Source organism: Pleurodeles waltl, chromosome 5, assembly GCF_031143425.1.
Source record: "Pleurodeles waltl isolate 20211129_DDA chromosome 5, aPleWal1.hap1.20221129, whole genome shotgun sequence".
In the NCBI taxonomy this organism is placed as follows: domain Eukaryota; kingdom Metazoa; phylum Chordata; class Amphibia; order Caudata; family Salamandridae; genus Pleurodeles; species Pleurodeles waltl.
In genome coordinates, this window is record NC_090444.1 from 130,835,659 (window position 1) to 130,857,489 (window position 21,831).

Consider the following 21,831-nt stretch of genomic DNA (forward strand, 5'->3'; position numbering starts at 1 on the left):
GCTATTTTGCCTCAGCGGGTGAGTTATGTTAGCGAAGTGTAGTGATGAACGACAGAAATAATGTACTGTGCATTGTGAAAAGGTGAGAGAAACACCCAAGATCATTGATTGCGCTTTTGGGGATACACCGTGAGGAGACGCCAGGCACATTCTGCAAGGGCAGGAGCCCTTTAAAAACAACGTAGCGCTCCCGCCTCGCGGGACACGCTTTTGAGGAAACACCGTGAGGAGACCCCCAGGCACCTTCTGCAAGGGCAGGAGCCCTTTAAAAACAACGTAGCGCTCCCGCCTCGCGGGACGCGCTTTTGGGGAAACACCGGGAGGAGACGCCAGGCACCTTCTGCAAGGGCAGGAGCCCTTTAAAAACAACGTAGCGCTCCCGCCTCGCGGGACGCGCTTTTGGGGAAACACCGGGAGGAGACGCCAGGCACCTTCTGCAAGGGCAGGAGCCCTTTAAAAACACCGTAGCGCTCCCGCCTCGCGGGACGCGTGCCCGGGCAAAGCCCGGGCCAAGGGCAGGCCCGTCCTGCGCCCATCAGCGGCTGGCAGAGGATGGGCTGGGCCACCCCTCTGAGAACTTCCTCGTGAACTCAGGACTTGGTTCGTAAGACTCTAACAGGTACTGCACCTTTCTTCCTTGACTCCCTGAGATTATTCTTCCATTGCCTGCTCCTCCTTCCTTCTGAAAAGATTACTAAATACTGGGATAGACTCATTTACTTTTCTTTGCCTCCAGTTCCCTATAAACAATTGTTTGTTACCATACCCCCCAAGAGAACTTTTACATCGTAGCCAATCACTACAGAACCCCTGTGCCTAAGGCAGATAGTAACAATGGGAAAAAGGAAGCAATCTAGCGTAAATGATATTTCGTCTCAAAAAAATCATACGTCAATAATGAAATTTATCTCAGGAGCTATGGGGGAAATTGACAAACAGATCACTAATGTCGAGGGTAAAATACTTACCCAGAATAGGCCACTAGTTCCCCTTAATCCCCCCTCACTAACAATAACTCCTGATCACCCGGTAAAGTTTTTTGAGAATGGAATCCAGACTTAAAATATAAATGGCTGTATTCAAGATACAATTGATTTAATCTCAGATGCTGATGAGCATCCTCCCTCACCAAAACGTAAAAGGAAACCCCAACTAGTAAGGAAGGACATAGCATCCGGGCAAGAGCCTCTTGTTAATGTTAAATCTGGCTCTCTGGAGGCCCAACCTAACGCGCTTACCCAAAACGTTCAAACTCGCTCCCAAAATGTAAAACCTGATCATAAGAATAAACTTCACACAACGAAGGGGAAAATTAGTGCTGCAGAGCCACCGACTGCCTTCGAAAAATTAGTTAGTTCTTGCTTTGACCAAGTAATAGAACGCCTAACTCAATTGGAGGGAAAAATGGACTACCTGCTTAAATTACTGAACCCACAACATATAAACCCACTAGTCTCAACTACACGGAAACTTGGCGATACTGATCCTAATGTTAGCTTCCCTCCAACGTATCAGACCCAACCACCCACTCCTCAGATCACCCAAAGACAAGTCGATACTCGTGTTTTACCCAATAGAATTGGTAATGCCAAATCTCATAAAATGGCGCCAAAAAGTGGGGAACACATGAACATTCCTAAAGTTCATCAGGGGACCTCTTTAACAGGGAGAGACATACTTGACCTCCCGCCTGCGGCAACCCCCTATGTGGTAGTTCTTGCCAACGTCCCCACCTTATCCGGAGCACAGGGGGAATCATGGGCAGCTTTGAGGAATAAGGCACTGAATTGGATTGCAACTCATCTGAAACCTGGCTTGACAAATAAACTTTTTGAAGACATTAAGATGGTCAGAAGGGTGAAATGGGTGGGAAGAAACCAAAAAATATTTAGGGGCGACTGCGTAGTTCTTTCATTCAAAACTCCTACGCTGGTCGAAGACATTTTAAGAAATTTAAGCCCACATCAGATTACCGACCATGGGGTTGCCCTGCTTCCTTTGGGTTTCTTTTACACGAGCACTAAAGGCCACGACGGTCCTGGCCTTCGTCTTGAGGATCAAAGAATCAGGCCCGAGCTGCAATACACGATCCCTACTGTGAACAGATTTTGGGGCCTCAGCCTGGAAGATACAGACTGACTATTACCTGATAAGGAATCTCCCAGGCTCGAGCACCCTATAGAAGCACCAGACTCCGCCCAACTGGGCGTTGACAACCTGGCAGTAGACCCTGGAGAAGAATGATTGGACATGGAACCTTCCCTTAGATACTTTGTCAAAGATGAACTGTCTCCAAGAGCCCTGCTAAAAAAATCCTCTACCTGCGCACTGACTTCTTCCACACGCAAAGAAAGCAACGTCATCCCAGGGAAAACTCAGGCAACTGACAAGCCCCCCGCGGGGCAGGTTAAGAAAAATGCATAGAGACCACTTTTCATTTCTATTTTGGAATGTGGCAGGCCTCCGATCTAAAGTGGAGAATGAGGTCTGGTCAGAATATATTCAGCGTTTTCCCTGGGTGTGTCTTCAAGAGACCTGGTCTGTGAACCTGATTCACATAAATGGCTATAGGACACTACATACTCCTGCCGTTCCCTCTGCACGGGGCAGGGCTAAGGGCGGTCTGTGTACCTTCATCTCTAATAAGTGTGATATAATCAAAGATATTGTTTTAATTTCTTTTATCAAGTGGTTACATGTGATTTAAAAAATATTGCACAATTGGTGGTCATTAATATCTATAATAATGTACCCCTTCAAGATTTTCGATCAGTATTTAACCTCCTTCAGGACGATATAGATCGAGCTCGTGATTCTTCAAACAAACAGTCCTATATCGTGTGGGGAGGTGATTTTAATATACACTTGTGTCCTCGAACGATTAAGGGTCACTGCCCCTATGCCCCTGAAGGCGATGATGACCCATTACACTTCATACATAATAACCCAGGCAACTTGTTGAATGAAGTCTTATTTAGTTTTGACTTCATCTTGTGCAATAGTCTGACCCATGGTAGACCACAATTGAAACCCACTTTTAATGGCAGGCATGCCAACATGATAATTGATTTTATTTTACTTTCTAATAACCTTCTCCCTTATGTACTTGATTATAATATTCAAGACACTATACTTAGCGACCATAAACCTCAAGTCGTAGACCTCACACTTCCCCAACATACTCCCAAATATAGGGAAATGGAAGAGCTAGTAGAAAATATTGAACTGGGGGCAAGAAACGGCTACACTATCCGGTGGTCTGAGATTGAACCCACAGGTTTTATGAAACGACTAATGACTAATTATTTTAAAGAATTTAATATCTGCCTCGCAGATAATACGAGTCCACGAGATTGCATTAAAGCCTTTACTGTAATTACTGCTGGTATAAAACAGTCCCTTAAAGCAAGTGTTAGTAAACCGAGATCGAAGGAGGATAAAGGCTGGTTTGATGCTGAATGCACACAAGCCTGTAAGAATTTAAAACGCTACCTACACCTACCGAACCCGGATAAATGCCAAATAAGCCTAAAGAGGAAGGAGTATAAAAACGCCATAAAGAAAAGAAAACAGAACCTAAAAAATGAGGCATGGCAATCTCTCCATGATGCAAGCCTCCGGAATGATAATGTTAAGTTCTGGAAAATTGTGAACTCTCCGCTCTTATGTGATGGAGAAACACCAAAAATCGAAATCGCCATCACGGAAGAAGACTGGGTTGTCTTCTTCTCTGCCATATACTCCTCAGAAAATCTGGTATCGGAAACAAATCCCCCTGAATTAGACTCTCATGCCACTATCTCACCATTTACTCTAATTGAGGTCACTGACGCCATTAATGCAAGCAAAAGCTGAAAAGCCCCAGGCCCAGATGGAGTCCCAGTTGACATCTACAAATCTAATGTGTCACTCTGGGGCCCACTATTGACGCAGGTGCTACGCGCCTGCTGTTCAACAACCTTCATCCCGACCTGGGCTGAGTCTATAATCATTCCAATCTACAAAAAGGGAGATCGCTACAACCCTGCATGTTATCGTCCAATTTCATTGCTCGACACACTTGCAAAGATTGCGGGACGCATCATTTTAAATAGATTGCAAGACTGGATAGAGGAAAACCACATCCTCTCAGATCTACAATATGGTTTTAGGGCTGGTATAGGGACAACGGAACAGGCTCTTAACCTAGAGATCATACTTGGTAAATATACAAGGGCCAAGCCCGGAGCCCTATATCTCGCATTTGTCGATCTGACCTCCGCATTTGACTGCGTGGTGCATTCAAAATTGAGGGCTATCTTTCTGGATATGGGGGTTGACATTACCATAGTCTACTTTATTAGGGAACTGTACGCTGGAGCAAATGCCAAGGTTCGCTATGGACGCCAGGGGGAATGCACTTCATCTTTTCCCATTGAGCGAGGGGTACGTCAAGGCTGCGTGCTAGCTCCCCTATTGTTTGCCCTATATATTAACAGCCTAGAGGGGACTCTATCCGACGTCTGTAGCGATCTTCCACAAGTAGGCCTTCGGAAGATCCCGGCGCTCCTGTATGCAGATGACGCTGTCTTGATGGCCCGCACCCCAGTGGCCCTGCAACGATTAGTAACAACCTTTGATAATTGTAAGGATGCCTTGGGGCTTAAAATTAATCACACTAAAACCTTTTCTATGACATACTCCAGAAGTCGCACAAAGAATTGCCACATCGAGTTAAAAGGCACGAAACTAGCCGACACAGGGACATTCTCGTATTTAGGCATTATGTTCGACGATAAAGGCACATGGGCACAAGCTATAAAAGCGAGAAAACTGCTATTTACAAAAACCGTTATGGCGATAAAAAACTTCTCTAAAAGGGTGGGGAGAGTAATTCCTAAAGATATGATGACTCTCTACAACGCAAAATGCGTCTCAGTAGCATTGTATGGGGCAGGACTTTGGGGTTACCGGGACTGCAATACCCTACAGCTGACTGAACACGCTTTTCTGAAAACAGTCCTAAGCGTCCCGCAATCAACCTCAACATTAGTATGCCATTCAGAAATGGGAGTAACATATCTTACAGATCTTATTCGTGTTCAACCAATTCTACTCTGGCATAAAGTATGGACTTCTGACCCTGCGAGGCTGAATAGGGCCATGATAGCAGATGCCTTAGCACTTACTTACTCGCTCAAAATCCCATGTCTAAACTACATAAAGAACTTCTTTGTCAAACTGGGTCACCCTGAGCAGTATTTTACTCCAGATAAAATGAAAACAATCTCTAGGAAAGACTTGAAAAACACCTGCCTCACCTACCTGGCTGAATCGAGATGGGACGTAGAGGCAAATAAATATAGTGTTAGGAGAAACCATATGATACAGCAAACGAACGGTATGGAACCATATTTATGTAACGTCCTGATCCCAAGACATCGGTTTGTCCTTACGCGTTTGAGATTAGAGTCTTTTCATCGCCTTGTTAGTTTTCCCTTGATTAATGACTGGTCTCTACAACTGGAAAAATGCCCTTGCGATAATGTCTCTGATCAAAATACAATGCATACCCTTCTCTTCTGTAAATTTTATTCAACTTCCAGGAAAATGTTTGTGATTCCACTTTTAAAATTAATACACTTTTAACAATGTCGCCCAGCTTTTTTGTATCTTTTGTCCCTCCCGTCTATCATGGTTTGCAATGGATTAGCCTTATTCCTGTGCTCAGTGATTAAGGCCAGATTATACCTTGAGGCAAATGAGTGAGTTTTTTAAGTGTTTTATCTGAGACCACCTTACCTGTTTTAACTAAGCTGTTTATTAATCCTTTTAACTTCTTTTATTATTTTATCTGGTTGTACTCATATCTATATCTATATGTATTTGTTTCTTTTTTTTCCTGAATATCGCTTTCATGTATAATGACTTTTATGATTGTTAAACTCAATCGAATAAAGTATTTTGATGATGATGATGATTGCTTCTAAGGAGTAGGGAGGGCACATGTGACTATGCAGCACACAGGCTACAACAGATGGTTACTAGGTAAGTAACATTTTTTGTCTGTGGCATGTGTGGCTGTAGATACACATGCTCTGTATAGACTGCAGAGCAGTTCAATGTTTGAGACAGAGTCCCAAGAACTGTTTGGCCAGCTAAAGTTTCCCAAGGTCTTGCATATCAGCACACTAGTGTTTGGTGAAGCTGTGTAATGTCAATCATGCAACAGTCCTGCACATGTCTGCCTGTGGTGTGTTCCCTAAGGATGACTAAGAAGGCCATAGTAGCTGCCCACTAGTGAGTGGAAAGTGCTTTTGGTCTGACTTGCAACATATGCTTAACCTTTGCAAACCATGTTTGAATGCATCTAATAATCCATCTAGCAATATTGCCCTTGGAGATGCAGTTTCCTAAGTGAGTCTGGCAAAAGGCAACTAAGAGTTGTTTTCTTTTGCGGATGAATTCAGACCAATGAATGTAGTACATAAGTGCCCTCTTGGCGTCAAGGATGTGCAACGCCCTTTCTTTCACAGTCTCTGGGGTGGAAAGATAACAGGCAACTCAATTGTCTGGTTGACATGTAAGAAGATGACGACCTTTGGTAGAGACTCTGGGTTTGCCCTCGATAACATTTCATCTGTGTGTCTCTGCGTAAATAGATCCTCCACAGGTAGTGCGTGTAGCTCACTAATTCTCCTTAGGGGTGTGATAGCAACCTGGAAGGCTACCAACTGATACAACAACTGTTTGTAACAAGAGCTTAGTGGTTCAAAAGGATGACCCTCTATTCGTACTTGAACTATATTTAGATTTCAGGCTGGCACAGGAAGAGTTCTTGGAGGACTCAACCTCTTCAGGCCTCCCAAGAAGGCCCTGATCAAAGGTATATTAGGAGAGGCAAATGTTTCCTGTTCCGCACGTATCCTGTCACTGCTGTCGCTGAGCCAAGTTTCTTGTTTATGTGCTGAACTGGGCAACTAGTAGGGCTGGTTTCAATACCATGGCATAATAAGCCCAATTATTTTCTGCTCGCTTTTGCAGCATCTTTTGTGTGATAACAGCCCAGGATTGGTTGAGTGAGACACAAATTGCATGTATGTGTTTGCCCTTTCATGAGTACCGATGTCTGAAGTGCACGCAACGTGCGGCAGTGGAGCCTTTTATGGTCAAAACAATGAGATCCCTGTGAACAACCATTAGGCAAACTATACATCTGACTACAAACATTCTATGTCAATTCAATCTGCAGGCCTCTACGGCTGAAGCATAGCCTGCAAAACCTTAGTTCCGGCATTTGATTTGGACACTGTAGTGAGATATCAACATGGATTTTTTTTGTCGACTTTAGTGTTCCAAGTGGCTTCAGCTTTCCAATCTGAAGACGAAACAAACTTTTAAAACCTTCGACTCGTGAACGCATCTTCTTTTGATGGCGGAAAACAAATCTGGAAATGGTGGACACGTGGTGAGCCATTGTGGGTTTGTGGTCCACATCATGTGAAACACAGACTCCTCCTCCTACGGTCGCTGCCTAAGATGAAGTTTATACAACAAAAAAAAAAAAAAGAGGTTTTGCTAGATAACAGCACAAATAGTGAAGCTTTGAAAAAAGTGAGTAGTGAGTAAAAAGTGAAAAGTGAGTCTAGAGCCAAAGACAGAAAAATGCTTCAAAGATGCAAAACATGGGTTTCACAAAAGCAGTCTATTCACAGCATAAAACAGTTATATATATAGTGCACCCTGTGACGTGGTGGTTTTCAATCAAATGAGCCAATCCCGATTAAACTGGCTGCAATTACGAGGCTCATTTGACCAAGGCGCAGTGTGTTTGAAGCTCACCGTGGCCCTTGCACCCAGGCTAGAGTTTCTCAGGGTCTCCAGCTCTTCGGTCATCTTGGAGGCCAGTGCCTGAAGGTACCCCCGGGCGTCCTTTTCATCACTCACCCTACAAAAAAAAACAGGAAATGAACATAAGGCATACATGTTGGTAAATCTTGCTAAACATTTTCTATAAAACATGGGTTTTCTCGAATGTAAAGGAATGAATCGTACAGCAGGTACCCCACGTGTACAACACAGAGACCCAAGGGTCCGAATGGGTTAAACCGCAGCGCCTCAGTGCAAAGTCTTAACATGGCATAAAAGGCTGGCAACTACAGTGGGGTCTGGACGTGTTGTGCAGTGCAGGTGTGCGTGTTTATGTCACTATAAAAGGCAGGTCTCCTTCTAACGTCTGTTCTTTAGTTGTATCAATGTTTCTGTTGTTTGGCTGAGCAACATCTGCTGGAATAAAATGTCCTTTTATGGTGTTTTGAATGGGGGGGGGAGGGGGTGCAAGTAAAAGGATTTCGCTAAAAGATCACAGGGCTAAAACCCAAACATGGAAAGTCAGTAAGAAACTTGATAAGTTAAAGCGTGATGCTGTTTTGTAAATGCTGATATTATCACACTATAATATGTGTCTATGGTGCTTGTCCATTGTGCGTTGCTATGATGTCGTACAGGAGACTGTACGACAAAACATCAAGGAAAAAATATTATGGGGACCAAATGCCAAAGTCTAAATTTTTACCACAAAAATATTACAAGGGTCGTTTCATACAGATATGGATAGCTTTACTAAACTCGAAGTTTGGCCCACAATATTTTTGACTCTACATCCTGGTAGAAAACCTACCTGAGACCTTTTTCAGGCTTTATAAAACAGTCAAAAATATCAGATGTTAATCTAATGAGGAACGCTAACCCTTCCACAGCACTGCTTTACTACAGTGCACGCTTTAGCCAGCAGATGGCAACAGAGGCACACAACTGTAACAGAACATGTCCTGTATTCTACGGCCATAAAGGCGCAGCTGCACAGCCTCAAGTAATAAGTCACATGAGAGCATAGTTGTAAAATTCGTGCTACTTCATATGACTGTACATTCCCCATTCCTACCCATACAGCACTCATCGCTGGAGTGCCACAGAATGTTAGTGTATCTGTCACTGTCGCAAATGCGTTTTTTCTCCAGATACAGAGAAGAACCCAAGGGTTCCCCGTGCCACATTTGCCCCAGATGTGACAAAGGCATGCTTTTTCGGATACAGCCTTGGATCAGTTATAGCGGGCTTTTAGCACGGGGATATTTTATAAATAAAAGCTGCGTGGATGAAGTATTTGGGTAAAACACGCAGCATGTGTACACCATAAATGCTGTGCTTAACTTGTGCCGGTGGTTGCAGCTGGTGGGCACCGGCATGCATGTTTCCGGCTCACAACATAAGTTTAATCACCAGGCTTTGTACTACAGCAAGAAAGAGAAGGGAAGAAAATAAAGTAAGAAAAAAAAGAAGAGAATGACAGTAAAACAGTGACAGAAGAAGAAAGCAGAGAGATGAAGAGAAGGGAACTGTTGGATGGTGGAAGAAAGACATGAGGCGGATTCATGACTGGGGAGCATTAGCACCCGACAACTTCAGCATTGGGCGGGGCTCATGTGAAGGCTGCAGGACCCCGCAGTGTTTTATTTCATTTATTTACAAGCTAAGCCCTGGTTAGATGGGGTCATCATTCTGGGTAGCTGAAACGCTAACAAGTGCACCAGACCTTGAATACGCTGTCGAGAAACTGTAGTTACATGAAAATAGACTTTTAATACTTGAAACGTATGGCAGATATTTTCCCTGTCACGTCGCTCCTTTGCAAGCAACCTCAGCTCTTTGAACATGTTTACTCCCTTACATGTAATTGTGTAATTATAATGCATATGTATATTTACTACACACAACTGCAGATACAGTAAACAAGCACCAAATCACAGCATAGACTCTGACGACACCGAAGTGTCTGCAGTGGCCTGTAATGTAGCAGCATGTAATTTACGTTTTAGGAACAGGTTATTTCATCTAAAAAATGAAGCGCTCTGCTTCACAGAAGCTGCGTAAAACTAGTTGGGCGCAAGGTGGCGCTTGTATTGGAAATCTTGGACAGAATACTTAAGTATACACAGCTGAATGGACACGGGGTGTAAGTGCGACGGGAAATACCATGAGCAACAAACACTCTTGGAACCGGCCAGTGCTTAATTTGTAAATAAAAACGTGCCGGCGCCCAAAGCCCTCCTCTTAAACACGCGGCTGCCGCAATTTAATGAGTGAACACGGAATACTGAGGCAGCGTAATCCTGAAGCCATCTAGGGCCTCTTGAATCCATCTATAGCCACTCTCTGCCCCTTAAACTCACTCGTGCGGCTTTCTGCTTTCTCCCTTTGGGACGCTTTTTCGTTTTTCTCTTCCTCCGCCTTTCCCATATATGTCTTTTGCTGGAAGTAAAGGCTTGAGGCAGAAAAATAAGTGCCGGCCCTCAAAAATAAGTGCTGATGCCCCACACCGGAAACAACAAGTACAAATTAAGCACTGCAGCTGGCTTAGTCAATAAGGCATCCGTGGAAATTCAACAAACTGCTTCTAACAGTTTCCAACTCATTCCTCTTTAATTCACAGATAGACACTCCCCGTCTCTTCCTCTCACTACTGTAGGTTTGTTTTCATCCCTTTCTCACTTTGTAACTTTTTTCCATCTTCCTCTTCCTCCTCCCTTCCCCACTTTTGTGTTTTTCTCCCTCTTGCTCTGGATCAAAGTTTGTTGAGGAAACATAAGTGTCAGTCCCCAAAAAGGAGTGCCGGTGGGCCCTACCTGCAATCACCGGCTCAAATTAAGCACTGACTCAACACTCCTATTTAACTCCCATGTTTCCAGGTACCATTCCAGAACACAGTGGCAGGATAGGTAGCGATCTGTGCAATGTGAGTATCAAGGAGGAAAATCAACCATATAAAGGTCAGGAGCTCCTTATAAAAGTGTGGAGCGCTGCTCATCAATATAAAGAAATGTGCCCATGTAAGGAGTAGTTGATAATATGGGTGTTGCGGAAAACTGAACAAGTGAAGGCAAATGCAACAGCAGCAAATGTGTATGGATCATTTGAACAAATGAACAGACCAGGAGATTTGGAGAGTCACTTGCACTGTCTGGGGTAGGGCAACAAGGGGCAATGGAACAGAGTAGGGACTAAATACTGAGAACAAGTACAGAAAAAAGTAAAAGGCAACTGCACTATTTCGAAGTTCAAACTCAAGTGTATAACTCATTGTTATAGCTCAGTTTGAAAGAGTACACCTTCTGAACTGCACTGTGTCTGAAGTGCGGAGTACAGGGTGATAGAGTGGAACATAGCTAGGAACTGGAATTTTCACGTTATAATGTTCCTTGAGACCTCTCACTACAGGTGATGTGTGAGTGTAGCGCCTGTGGGGCGACTGATGTGTTTGGAGTGTGTGAGCTAGAAGTAGAAAAGTTTCATATGAAGTTTGAAAAATGCAGAAAGCTAAATCTCTTCCATTTTTTCTGACCTCTCTGGCCGGGGAAGCCTGACCTCATGAGGAGAAAATAGAAGAAAATTGTTGGTTATTATGCCAGAGTGTTGGGAGCTCATTAACTGAAGAAAGAAAACATGTCCTTTTGTGTAAGGAAATGCCGCCTTGGCATGGTTGCCCCCTGACTTTTTGCCTTTGCTGATGCTATGTTTACAATTGAAAGTGTGCTGAGGCCTGCTAACCAGGCCCCAGCACCAGTGTTCTTTCCCTAACCTGTACTTTTGTATCCACAATTGGCAGACCCTGGCATCCAGATAAGTCCCTTGTAACTGGTACTTCTAGTACCAAGGGCCCTGATGCCAAGGAAGGTCTCTAAGGGCTGCAGCATGTCTTATGCCACCCTGGAGACCTCTCACTCAGCACAGACACACTGCTTACCAGCTTGTATGTGCTAGTGAGAACAAAACGAGTAAGTCGACATGGCACTCCCCTCAGGGTGCCATGCCAGCCTCTCACTGCCTATGCAAGTATAGGTCAGTCACCCCTCTAGCAGGCCTTACAGCCCTAAGGCAGGGTGCACTATACCATAGGTGAGGGTACCAGTGCATGAGCATGGTACCCCTACAGTGTCTAAACAAAACCTTAGACATTGTAAGTGCAGGGTAGCCATAAGAGTATATGGTCTGGGAGTTTGTCAAACACGAACTCCACAGCACCATAATGGCTACACTGAAAACTGGGAAGTTTGGTATCAAACTTCTCAGCACAATAAATGCACACTGATGCCAGTGTACATTTTATTGCAAAATACACCTCAGAGGGCACCTTAGAGGTGCCCCCTGAAACTTAACCGACTGTCTGTGTAGGCTGACTAGTTCCAGCAGCCTGCCACACTAGAGACATGTTGCTGGCCCCATGGGGAGAGTGCCTTTGTCACTCTGAGGCCAGTAACAAAGCCTGCACTGGGTGGAGATGCTAACACCTCCCCCAGGCAGGAGCTGTAACACCTGGCGGTGAGCCTCAAAGGCTCACCCCTTTGTCACAGCACCGCAGGACACTCCAGCTAGTGGAGTTGCCCACCCCCTCCGGCCCGGCCCCCACTTTTGGCGGCAAGGCCGGAGAAAATAATGAGAATAACAAGGAGGAGTCACTGGCCAGTCAGGACAGCCCCTAAGGTGTCCTGAGCTGAGGTGACTCTAACTTTTAGAAATCCTCCATCTTGCAGATGGAGGATTCCCCCAATAGGGTTAGGCTTGTGACCCCCTCCCCTTGGGAGGAGGCACAAAGAGGGTGTACCCACCCTCAGGGCTAGTAGCCATTGGCTACTAACCCCCCAGACCTAAACACGCCCTTAAATTTAGTATTTAAGGGCTACCCTGAACCCTAGAAAATTAGATTCCTGCAACAACAAGAAGAAGGACTGCCCAGCTGAAAACCCCTGCAGAGGAAGACCAGAAGACAACAACTGCCTTGGCTCCAGAAACTCACCGGCCTGTCTCCTGCCTTCCAAAGAACTCTGCTCCAGCGACGCCTTCCAAAGGGACCAGCGACCTCTGAATCCTCTGAGGACTGCCCTGCTTCGACGACGACAAGAAACTCCCGAGGACAGCGGACCTGCTCCAAAAAGACTGCAACTTTGTTTCAAGAAGCAGCTTTAAAGAACCCTGCAACTCCCCGCAAGAAGCGTGAGACTTGAAACACTGCACCCGGCGACCCCGACTCGGCTGGTGGAGAACCAACACCTCAGGGAGGACCCCCAGACTACTCTACGACTGTGAGTACCAAAACCTGTCCCCCCTGAGCCCCCACAGCGCCGCCTGCAGAGGGAATCCCGAGGCTTCCCCTGACCGCGACTCTCTGAAACCTAAGTCCCGACGCCTGGAAAAGACCCTGCATCCGCAGCCCCCAGGACCTGAAGGACCGGACTTTCACTGCAGAAGTGACCCCCAGGAGTCCCTCTCCCTTGCCCAAGTGGAGGTTTCCCCGAGGAAGCCCCCCCTTGCCTGCCTGCAGCGCTGAAGAGATCCCGTGATCTCTCAGTGACTTACATTGCGAACCCGACGCTTGTTCTAACACTGCACCCGGCCGCCCCCGCGCCGCTGAGGGTGAAATTTCTGTGTGGGCTGGTGTCCCCCCCGGTGCCCTACAAAACCCCCCTGGTCTGCCCTCCGAAGACGCGGGTACTTACCTGCAAGCAGACCGGAACCGGGGCACCCCCTTCTCTCCATTGAAGCCTATGCGTTTTGGGCACCACTTTGAACTCTGCACCTGACCGGCCCTGAGCTGCTGGTGTGGTAACTTTGGGGTTGCTCTGAACCCCCAACGGTGGGCTACCTTGGACCAAGAACTGAACCCTGTAAGTGTCTTACTTACCTGGTAAAACTAACAAAAACTTACCTCCCCCAGGAACTGTGAAAATTGCACTGTGTCCACTTTTAAAATAGCTATTTGTCAATAACTTGAAAAGTATACATGCAATTGAAATGATTCAAAGTTCCTAATGTACTTACCTGCAATACCTTTCAAACAAGATATTACATGTTAAATTTGAACCTGTGGTTCTTAAAATAAACTAAGAAAATATATTTTTCTATAACAAAACCTATTGGCTGGATTTGTCTCTGAGTGTGTGTACCTCATTTATTGTCTATGTGTATGTACAACAAATGCTTAACACTACTCCTTGGATAAGCCTACTGCTCGACCACACTACCACAAAATAGAGCATTAGTATTATCTATTTTTACCACTATTTTACCTCTAAGGGGAACCCTTGGACTCTGTGCATGCTATTCCTTACTTTGAAATAGCACATACAGAGCCAACTTCCTACATTTTGTTACAATGTTTAGGCCCTGAGAGACAAGAGGTGGTTGACCACTTTCCAGATCTCTGACCACAAGATGACAAAGGCCTCAAAGAATAAGAGATCTGTCCAAAGAAACGCTTGACTTGCATTATTTGCCAAAAGTGAGCATGATATTGGAGAGGTACCACTTTGGTAACTGAATGCAAAACGATGGTGAGTCAGCAAACGAGTACATTTTAGAGCTGAGAAAAAGATGAGCTTTGGCAATAAGATAAACCAACTTTAACAGAAGTTTTAGTTTTTGCTGAAAATTTTGAACAAAGCACAGCATGTGGAGAGGAGTGAAAAGAGGATGACAACAGGAATGAAGCTGTACGTCATATTACACCTAAGTGAACTACAGAACAACATGTGCCAAGGTAGATGCTACAGGTGTGGGGCAATAAGGCACATGGACAAAAATAAAGGTTGTCCTGTGTGGAAGGCTGTGTGGGTGGAAGGGCACTGAGAAGAACTGCAGGGGTGGACATACAGGAAAGACCATCTATGATGTATATTTTTAAGAAGAAGAGGTACTGATACTAGTGACAAATAAAGGAAAGGGCTGGTGGATGTTGTGTGCACAGGAGGAATGAACAACAAGATGCTGTTTAACTCTGGAGTAAAGTTAACACTGATTTTTAATTAAATGTTTGAGGGAACAGTTTGTAAAAAAACGTCAAGCCGTGTAAGCTAACTATAAGACCAGCAGGATATGGTGGCAAGTCAATCAAGTTAGTAGGTTACTTTTTAGGAAGCACAGACTATATATTGAGGCAAACAGCAAGCAAGATTTATGAAGCACTTTAAGGCGATTGTGTTGATGGATCTGATGTTGGACCCCAATGCTGACCCTCCCATTTTATTGAAAGTGCAGATGGGAATAAAACCGGTATTGGGAAAAGTAGGGAGTGAGTGTTGATTTGATGGCAAGTTTCTGGAAGTACTTTGGAAAGGAATAGGGTGCTTCAAGGTCTATATACACAGGATGAAGTCGAAGGTCGGGCAGCTTCAATGGAATGAGGGTTTTAGAATGGAATTTGAGTATGTGAAGAAAGTTCTGATTGTGGCACCATGCTTGAAGGCCTTTGCTCCGAATGAAGAAATAGTCATTATAATCGACAAAAGAACTACAGAATTAAAGGCTGCTTTTTACAAAGGGTACAAGAAAATGAGAAGACTGTAACATTATTCTGTATATGTCTGGAAGGAGTGGGGGTAACTATTTGGTAATCAAAAAAGAAGCACCAAAGGTATACTGGGTAATGAGAAGAGTTAAAAACAGATCACAAACCACTGAAAGAGGTGTTTGTAAAGGGGACTGATGCCATTTCGAGCAGAATTTGAAGATGGGGAGAAGCTTTGCAGGAATCTTCTCTTCAAGTCCAGTATACTCCAGAAGCAAAGAATATTATAGCTGATTGTCGTCCAATGTTAGTGCCAGATAAATGTGAGTGTGAAAAAATGGATGAGGAAGAGATAAGCAGAGAAGAGGAGAATATGAAGGTATGTGCTGTGGCTGTCGAAGTGCTTTAAAAAAGTGGTCACGTCCGAAACCATTTTACACAGAGAACTACAAGAATATTTCACCAGTTAGATTAGTCCATTTTTAAGCAGCAGTTTACAAGCTGTTACGATTTAGGGGTCCCCTGCTGGAGTTCACTGACATAATTTCATGGCGCAGCAACTGCCCAAACACAGCAAACCAGTTACTATAATACAGTCCTGGAACGAAGCTGCAAGTCATGTCATGAGGGGTTGTGCACAAGTTTGCATGTGTCAAGTTCTTCGTTGTGTTAACCAAAGCTCCCAAGAATCGGTGCTGTGTTGCTGACTCATCCAGCACTGCAAATAGTATGTATAAAAATCCTCATATAAATGAGGTGTAAAACCCCTTTCTGATACGAAGGAGAAATCGTATTGGTGGGTCATACACGGATTAAACAAACTTTAAGCTGTTGCAGGCCATCAGCACGACTAACATTCCCACTGAATGAGTAATTTTACATTTTAAAAATCTAGCATTGTTTTTTAAAGCCAGTACTTCTGTCCTGAATCACAGAGCACAAGGTGTGGCAACATATTCCCTACTTTTTGTCGACCCCTGAAGGCACATACCTCTCTCATTTATCATATACAGGGCTGTGATTTACGGCCATTTAAAGCAATGCATGCCTTCTGGTTTCCTGCTTGTACAGTTCCAGATTAAGAGAGCAGAGCTCTCGGGTTTCCCAGTTTCTTACAGGAGTGTCTCATTCAGTGGAGAGGTTTTCCTCTGCGCCATGGAATTTGAAGTCTATTTACGAAAGCAGGACTTGCATGTTCCAGAATGGAAAGAAAAAAACCCTGGGCGGGCGGGCGAGCTACTCACGCATGGAGCTTAGAAACGTGCGACTTCTGCAGAAAAGCCTGTCTTATTGCTGAACAGCGCAGACAGTACAATAACTAACTTTGCATTGGACAGGAAACTGATAATGTAAGGTGCGCAACAACTGTTTCCTGTGCAAAGTTGATACAAATGCTGTTTGAGCAAATAATTAAAAAAAATGTATAGAGATTCATGCCACACATCTGCTATTTCTAAACAGTATCAAACACACAACATGAACGAACAACCACAGTTTGTGGTTAGGTTGTAATAATAACACTTTCATACTTTCGCCGTAAAGCCCGTCAATGCCTCGCCAATGGTAGTGAGCGCCATATAAATGCAATTAGAATAAGATTTACATTCAGAGGGGTGTAGCTAACTAACCAGTGCTTATTTTGAAACGGTGGGTTCCGGTGCGGGGCACCGGCACTTATTTTTGAGGGCCGGCAGTTATTTTTCTGCCTCAAGCATTTATTGCGAGCAAATGACACATATGGGAAGGACGGAGGAAGAGCAAAACGAAGGGAGAAAGCAGAAAGCTGCAACAGTGAGCTGAAGGGTCAGGGAGTGGCTGTAAATGGACTAAACAGGCCAACAGTGACTTCAGGATTACGCCGCCTCAGTATTCTGGGCTCGCACATTTCATTGCAGCAGCCGCATGATTCAGAGGAGAGCTTTGGGCACCATCATGTTTGTTTTTACAAATTAAGCACTGTAACCAACAATATCAAGGAGGCCGGCGCATGGAAGCCCTGGCATCTAAAGTATACATCAACCTCCTCTCTGACTGGAATAGAGAGCTGCGTGCACTGACACAGGCCCCTTTTCGCCCCCATCCTCCCAGTGACAGAGCTCTCTTCCGGCCGCCCGGGCCCTCCATTTACAAAGCACTGGCCTGTCATCTGGAGCCCGGCCAGCTTTTCATAGCCTGACCTTTTTTGACACGCGCCGAGTAGCCATATTTCACAGAGTCAGAGCTTTGTCCAAATATGGACAATGAGACGAGGCCGTCGTGAACGCCAGGCTGCCTTAAAAAGACAGTGTTTATGAGCTGCGTCCGAGGCAGCCGGTGCCAAGGCGGCCCCGGTGGCGCGCGCAGGGTAACGCGGGAAGAAGGGCTGCTGCGCGAGCGCGCACCGAGCCCGGCGGGAGAAACGCACGTGCCACGGGGCTGGTCTGCATCCATGTCTGACTAGGCATACAAACAGGCGGGAACTGCGGAAAGCGAGGTGGCTTTCTATGAAGTGCGTTTGCCAGTGCTCCCTTCTCCAGCTGTAGTTTGATTCTGCCTTTCCCCGCCTCGCAACAATATCTGCGAACGGTTTTAAATTGAAATAAACATGCTCTGCGTTTCATTTTGCCTTTCCGTAAAAACAGTGATTTCTCATTAGACATCTGGGTAGCATCTGACACCCTAGTGCACGAGTCCCTGCTGGCGCGCTTGCTCTCTTCTGCAAGCAAGAGATGGACCCCCTGAGCCTGGCTCAAATCCTGACCACCATCACTCAGCACGGTGCAGGGTCTTTCCGCAACCAACGCCTTCCATCCCTAACCTCTGACTGCTGTTTGTTGCTCCCTGTGGCTAAAATCCTCAGCTTTATGTGCCTTGCACCTCCCTTCCGTGCTCGGCACGTTCTTGGCGCCTCTGTCGTGAAACACTGTTTTGCCACGGACAGACTTGCACTCCCTGGGGTTTCTTTGGCCATTTTTTGAGCATCTTTTATGTTTTCCAACGACACAACTTTTGAATGAACTGCTCTGTCCTGTCTATAGGCAACCCGACCATGCTACTTAAAACTGAGTTTTCACCATCTCTGAAAACCCGAAGTGTGCTGTCTCCTGAAAACACGTGCACCAGACGTGTTGAGGTACATTCCAACATCGATAGCTCCTTTATGTAAAATCTCATTCACTGATCCAGTCACTAATTCAATCACCCATTCGCCAGATGTAATGTCCCAGCTCTTCCTGCGAATCTGTTGAACGTATTGCCCCTGTAGCCGGGCACAAACACACATCCGATGTCTTTCTTATCCAGACACATGGATGGTGGGCGAGGTACCGAGAGTCTGGGAACAGGGGAACCACTGAGTATCCTTGAGGCGCTGGGGGCTACCAGGCATCCTATGGCAGAGCTTCAGCTGGCTAAGTCCTAAAGCATCCTCTCCCTGACAGCCTATTGCTCACCGGGCTGCAGGAGTCTATGTGTCAGAAGGCCTGCCATTTAGAGAAGTCTTTCAACTGATATCGCTCCTGCCTGGGATCACCAAGCAAGGCAAGAGGAATCCTAAGGAGAAGATGCGCAATGGATTCTAATGGGTAGGAGGGAGAGTACTTGCAACTCACGCAGTGTTTTCTCTATGGACAGCCAGTGAAGCTAGTCAAAGTTCAAGACACTGGCAGAATGCAAGGAAAATTGGAATATGCTCAATTTGGGGCACCTGAAAAAAAAACAGCACTGTGTTGATTGCAGTGATCTGCAGAATGAGAAAAAAACACCCACATCAACTAGAATGTCAAGTCCTTTATAGCATCAGAAGTAGAGGCAAATCTCCAAGGGCCCAGGCCCAACTTTGCTTGGCTTAGTTGTTTGCACAATCTGAGCCGCGCCCGGGCTGAGCAGACTGCCGGCCAAAAGGAAGGAACCCCTACAAAGCAGCACGTCTCATTAGATTTAAGCTACAAATCACCAGGATGTCATGAATTTACGCGAGGTACGTCACCACAAGACCGAAGGTGAGTGGCAAGAGGATGTAGCTAAAAACTAAAAGACCGCGGAGAGAGAGGCAAGTCATGCGCAATGCCCCAGATCGCTCCCGTGGGAGAGGATGCAAAGGGTTGATGGGAATATCTCCTGATTGAGACCAGCCAGAAAGAAAAGAGAAAACTGAGCGCAGGTAAGTACCACTTATAATGGCCTCAGGAAGAGGGTGAATGGTGAAGAAAGAAGCTAACCTAAGAGTATCACTTTGTCTAAAACATGGCATTAAACTCAGTCGCTCACAAGGAGGTTACTCACCATTGGATGATCTCAGTGATCTGAGCCTCCCAGTGTGCCACTGACTCCTTCTTGTCGGCCAGGTCCTGCATCTCCTCCTCCAGCTGCCTGTTGTTGGAATTCATCTTTTCAAACATCGTTGTAATCTGTTAAAACAGGAGTTGGAAAGTATTGAATATTATTTCCAAAAAAAGAAGCTGGCTGATGTAATAATGTGACATTTTCTACCTGCACACAATAGGAATCTGATAAAAGATTCAGACATCAGAGCAAACACCTCTCATAATAGCAAATTATTGAGATTCAGCAATACAGGCAAATATCATATGAACTGTCAATCAATGTATTAACTTAAGCAATACAGGTAAGCACCCACCATAAACCAATCGAGGCATGTATAAGCAACAACGCTGGAGGCAAGGACCTCTCATATCAGTCAACCCACTTGCAACGATATAAACCAAACTTCCTCATAAAGTCAGTCTATGGTTAAGCTTGAATGATATATGTAAACTCTCCTCATGAAAACCGGTCAGTAATCACTTAACCAAAGCATCTCTACATACAATTACAAATGTTAAACGGGTCAGTAGTATAAAGTTGTTTAAGATGGCTGCATATTCATAAATCGTAAAATAATTTTCAGAAAAAGTATTTAAGATTTTGATTCTGTAAATAATCACGCAAGGAAAATAGCAAGTATTGGCAAAGGCGACAGGTCTGGCCCTGGCATGCGGATGTGATGAGTATTTATGTTTTTATTGCAAGCATATGCTACTAAAATAAAAATGAATAAAACAAAAGTAGGCCACATGATTGCAAACAATTTTATTTTTAAAAACATGCAACGATGTGGCTGTTTTACTCGTGTTTTCTTTTTAAATAATAAGCCTTCTAATGGCTCCATGCGTTGTTTTTAATGTTATTATTTGTGACAGAATAAACCACAACATCGCAAAACACTAAAATCATAGGCAGATACAATTTTATAAGGTTACTTGAACACTTTTAAGCTGGCTCACATGTCCCTGGGGAGCCCTTGCTAAGGTCTTAACGAGTGGTAGCACACACGTGTGCCAGCGGCACCTACTTTTAAAAGCAGTATGAACTTTCACGCGTCTTTAGTGTAGGTCACAAAGATTCACTAATCTGCAAAGATAACACCAACCAAAAATGCAGTCTAGAAAGATAACAGCATCGAAGGACACAACTCAATGGACAGGCAAGGAATGAGGAAAACATCTAAAACCTGGTGCAGACTCAAGGGGGGCAGAAGTTTGATATTCGATCAGATCAATCAATCACTCGTGCCTTTAAGTTTGATGCTAGACTAGAACAATCGATCACTCCTGCCTTCAAGTTTGATGTTAGACTAGAACAATCAATCACTAGTGCCTTCAAAGATGTTTATCCGTTGACGGGCACTTCTATACCAGGACAGCACCCCAAAAGATTAACTGTGGGGCATTGAAATGAAGGCCCAGTTTAGTCAGCTGCAAACGACACTATACTCATAGAACATAAATGGAACAAAGAGTTCCTCAAGAGCAATTTTATAATACCTCCTATTTGTAGCAGTGCTCGTTTTATTGACTACTCCCCCTCGCCTCCTTGATAATACATGTGAAAGACTTAATTTATTTCCCAACTGCCTTTGCAAAGCCACATCCAAAACATGAGATTTTATCATGTAATGACCCCATGACTGGAGAGCATGTACAGGTTTTCCTTGGAGGCACCAGGATCACTGGTTGAATATCTGAACATAGAAATACCTAAACCTTGTTTCGTTGGTCAGGAATACGATTCATACGGTTTTGGTTTCTGGATCTCACTTTGTACTAGAGATGCAAGGCAATCAGCCACTCAAGTGTCGGCTGTTGTTTCAAGGGAAACATTGACTTACCTCTGTTGTAAGAAAACAGAGGCAGTCGGTGATGTTCTTGGTTGGAAAGAGGCAACTCGCTCTTGACAGCGACACAATTACAATCCCTTTTTATACCGATGTGTTGATGGCTACTAGTAAAAGTGCCTCTCTGGGCTAGTGCTCAGTACATTTGTGACAGCATGGTTACAAATCGATGTATTTCTCTAGCCAGCCTTGCAGGCCACCTCTCAGGAAGTACAATTTATTATGGGTAAGCATGACACATGATTACACCACACAGACCAGGAATAAACATGGCACCATGGAGACTGAAAAACGTTGGTATATTAATTAACAATATGGTGTTGGACACTGAAATACATCAATACCCTCCCTCGTAGAA

The 21,831-nt window shown here is 44.7% G+C and overlaps 1 protein-coding gene across 2 annotated transcripts in view; it reads right to left on the bottom strand.

Moving 5' to 3' along the window:
- CDC42BPA (CDC42 binding protein kinase alpha) overlaps nt 1–21,831 on the bottom strand; it is a 608,613-nt gene that overhangs the window by 148,342 nt on the left and 438,440 nt on the right. For both annotated transcript variants that reach the window (XM_069233802.1, XM_069233803.1), the window contains exons 17-18: nt 19,583–19,707; nt 7,822–7,927 (exon numbers count right to left, since the gene is read on the bottom strand). In XM_069233802.1, coding sequence (XP_069089903.1) covers nt 7,822–7,927; nt 19,583–19,707 — 231 coding nt within the window. The remainder of the gene's footprint in view (nt 1–7,821; nt 7,928–19,582; nt 19,708–21,831) is intronic.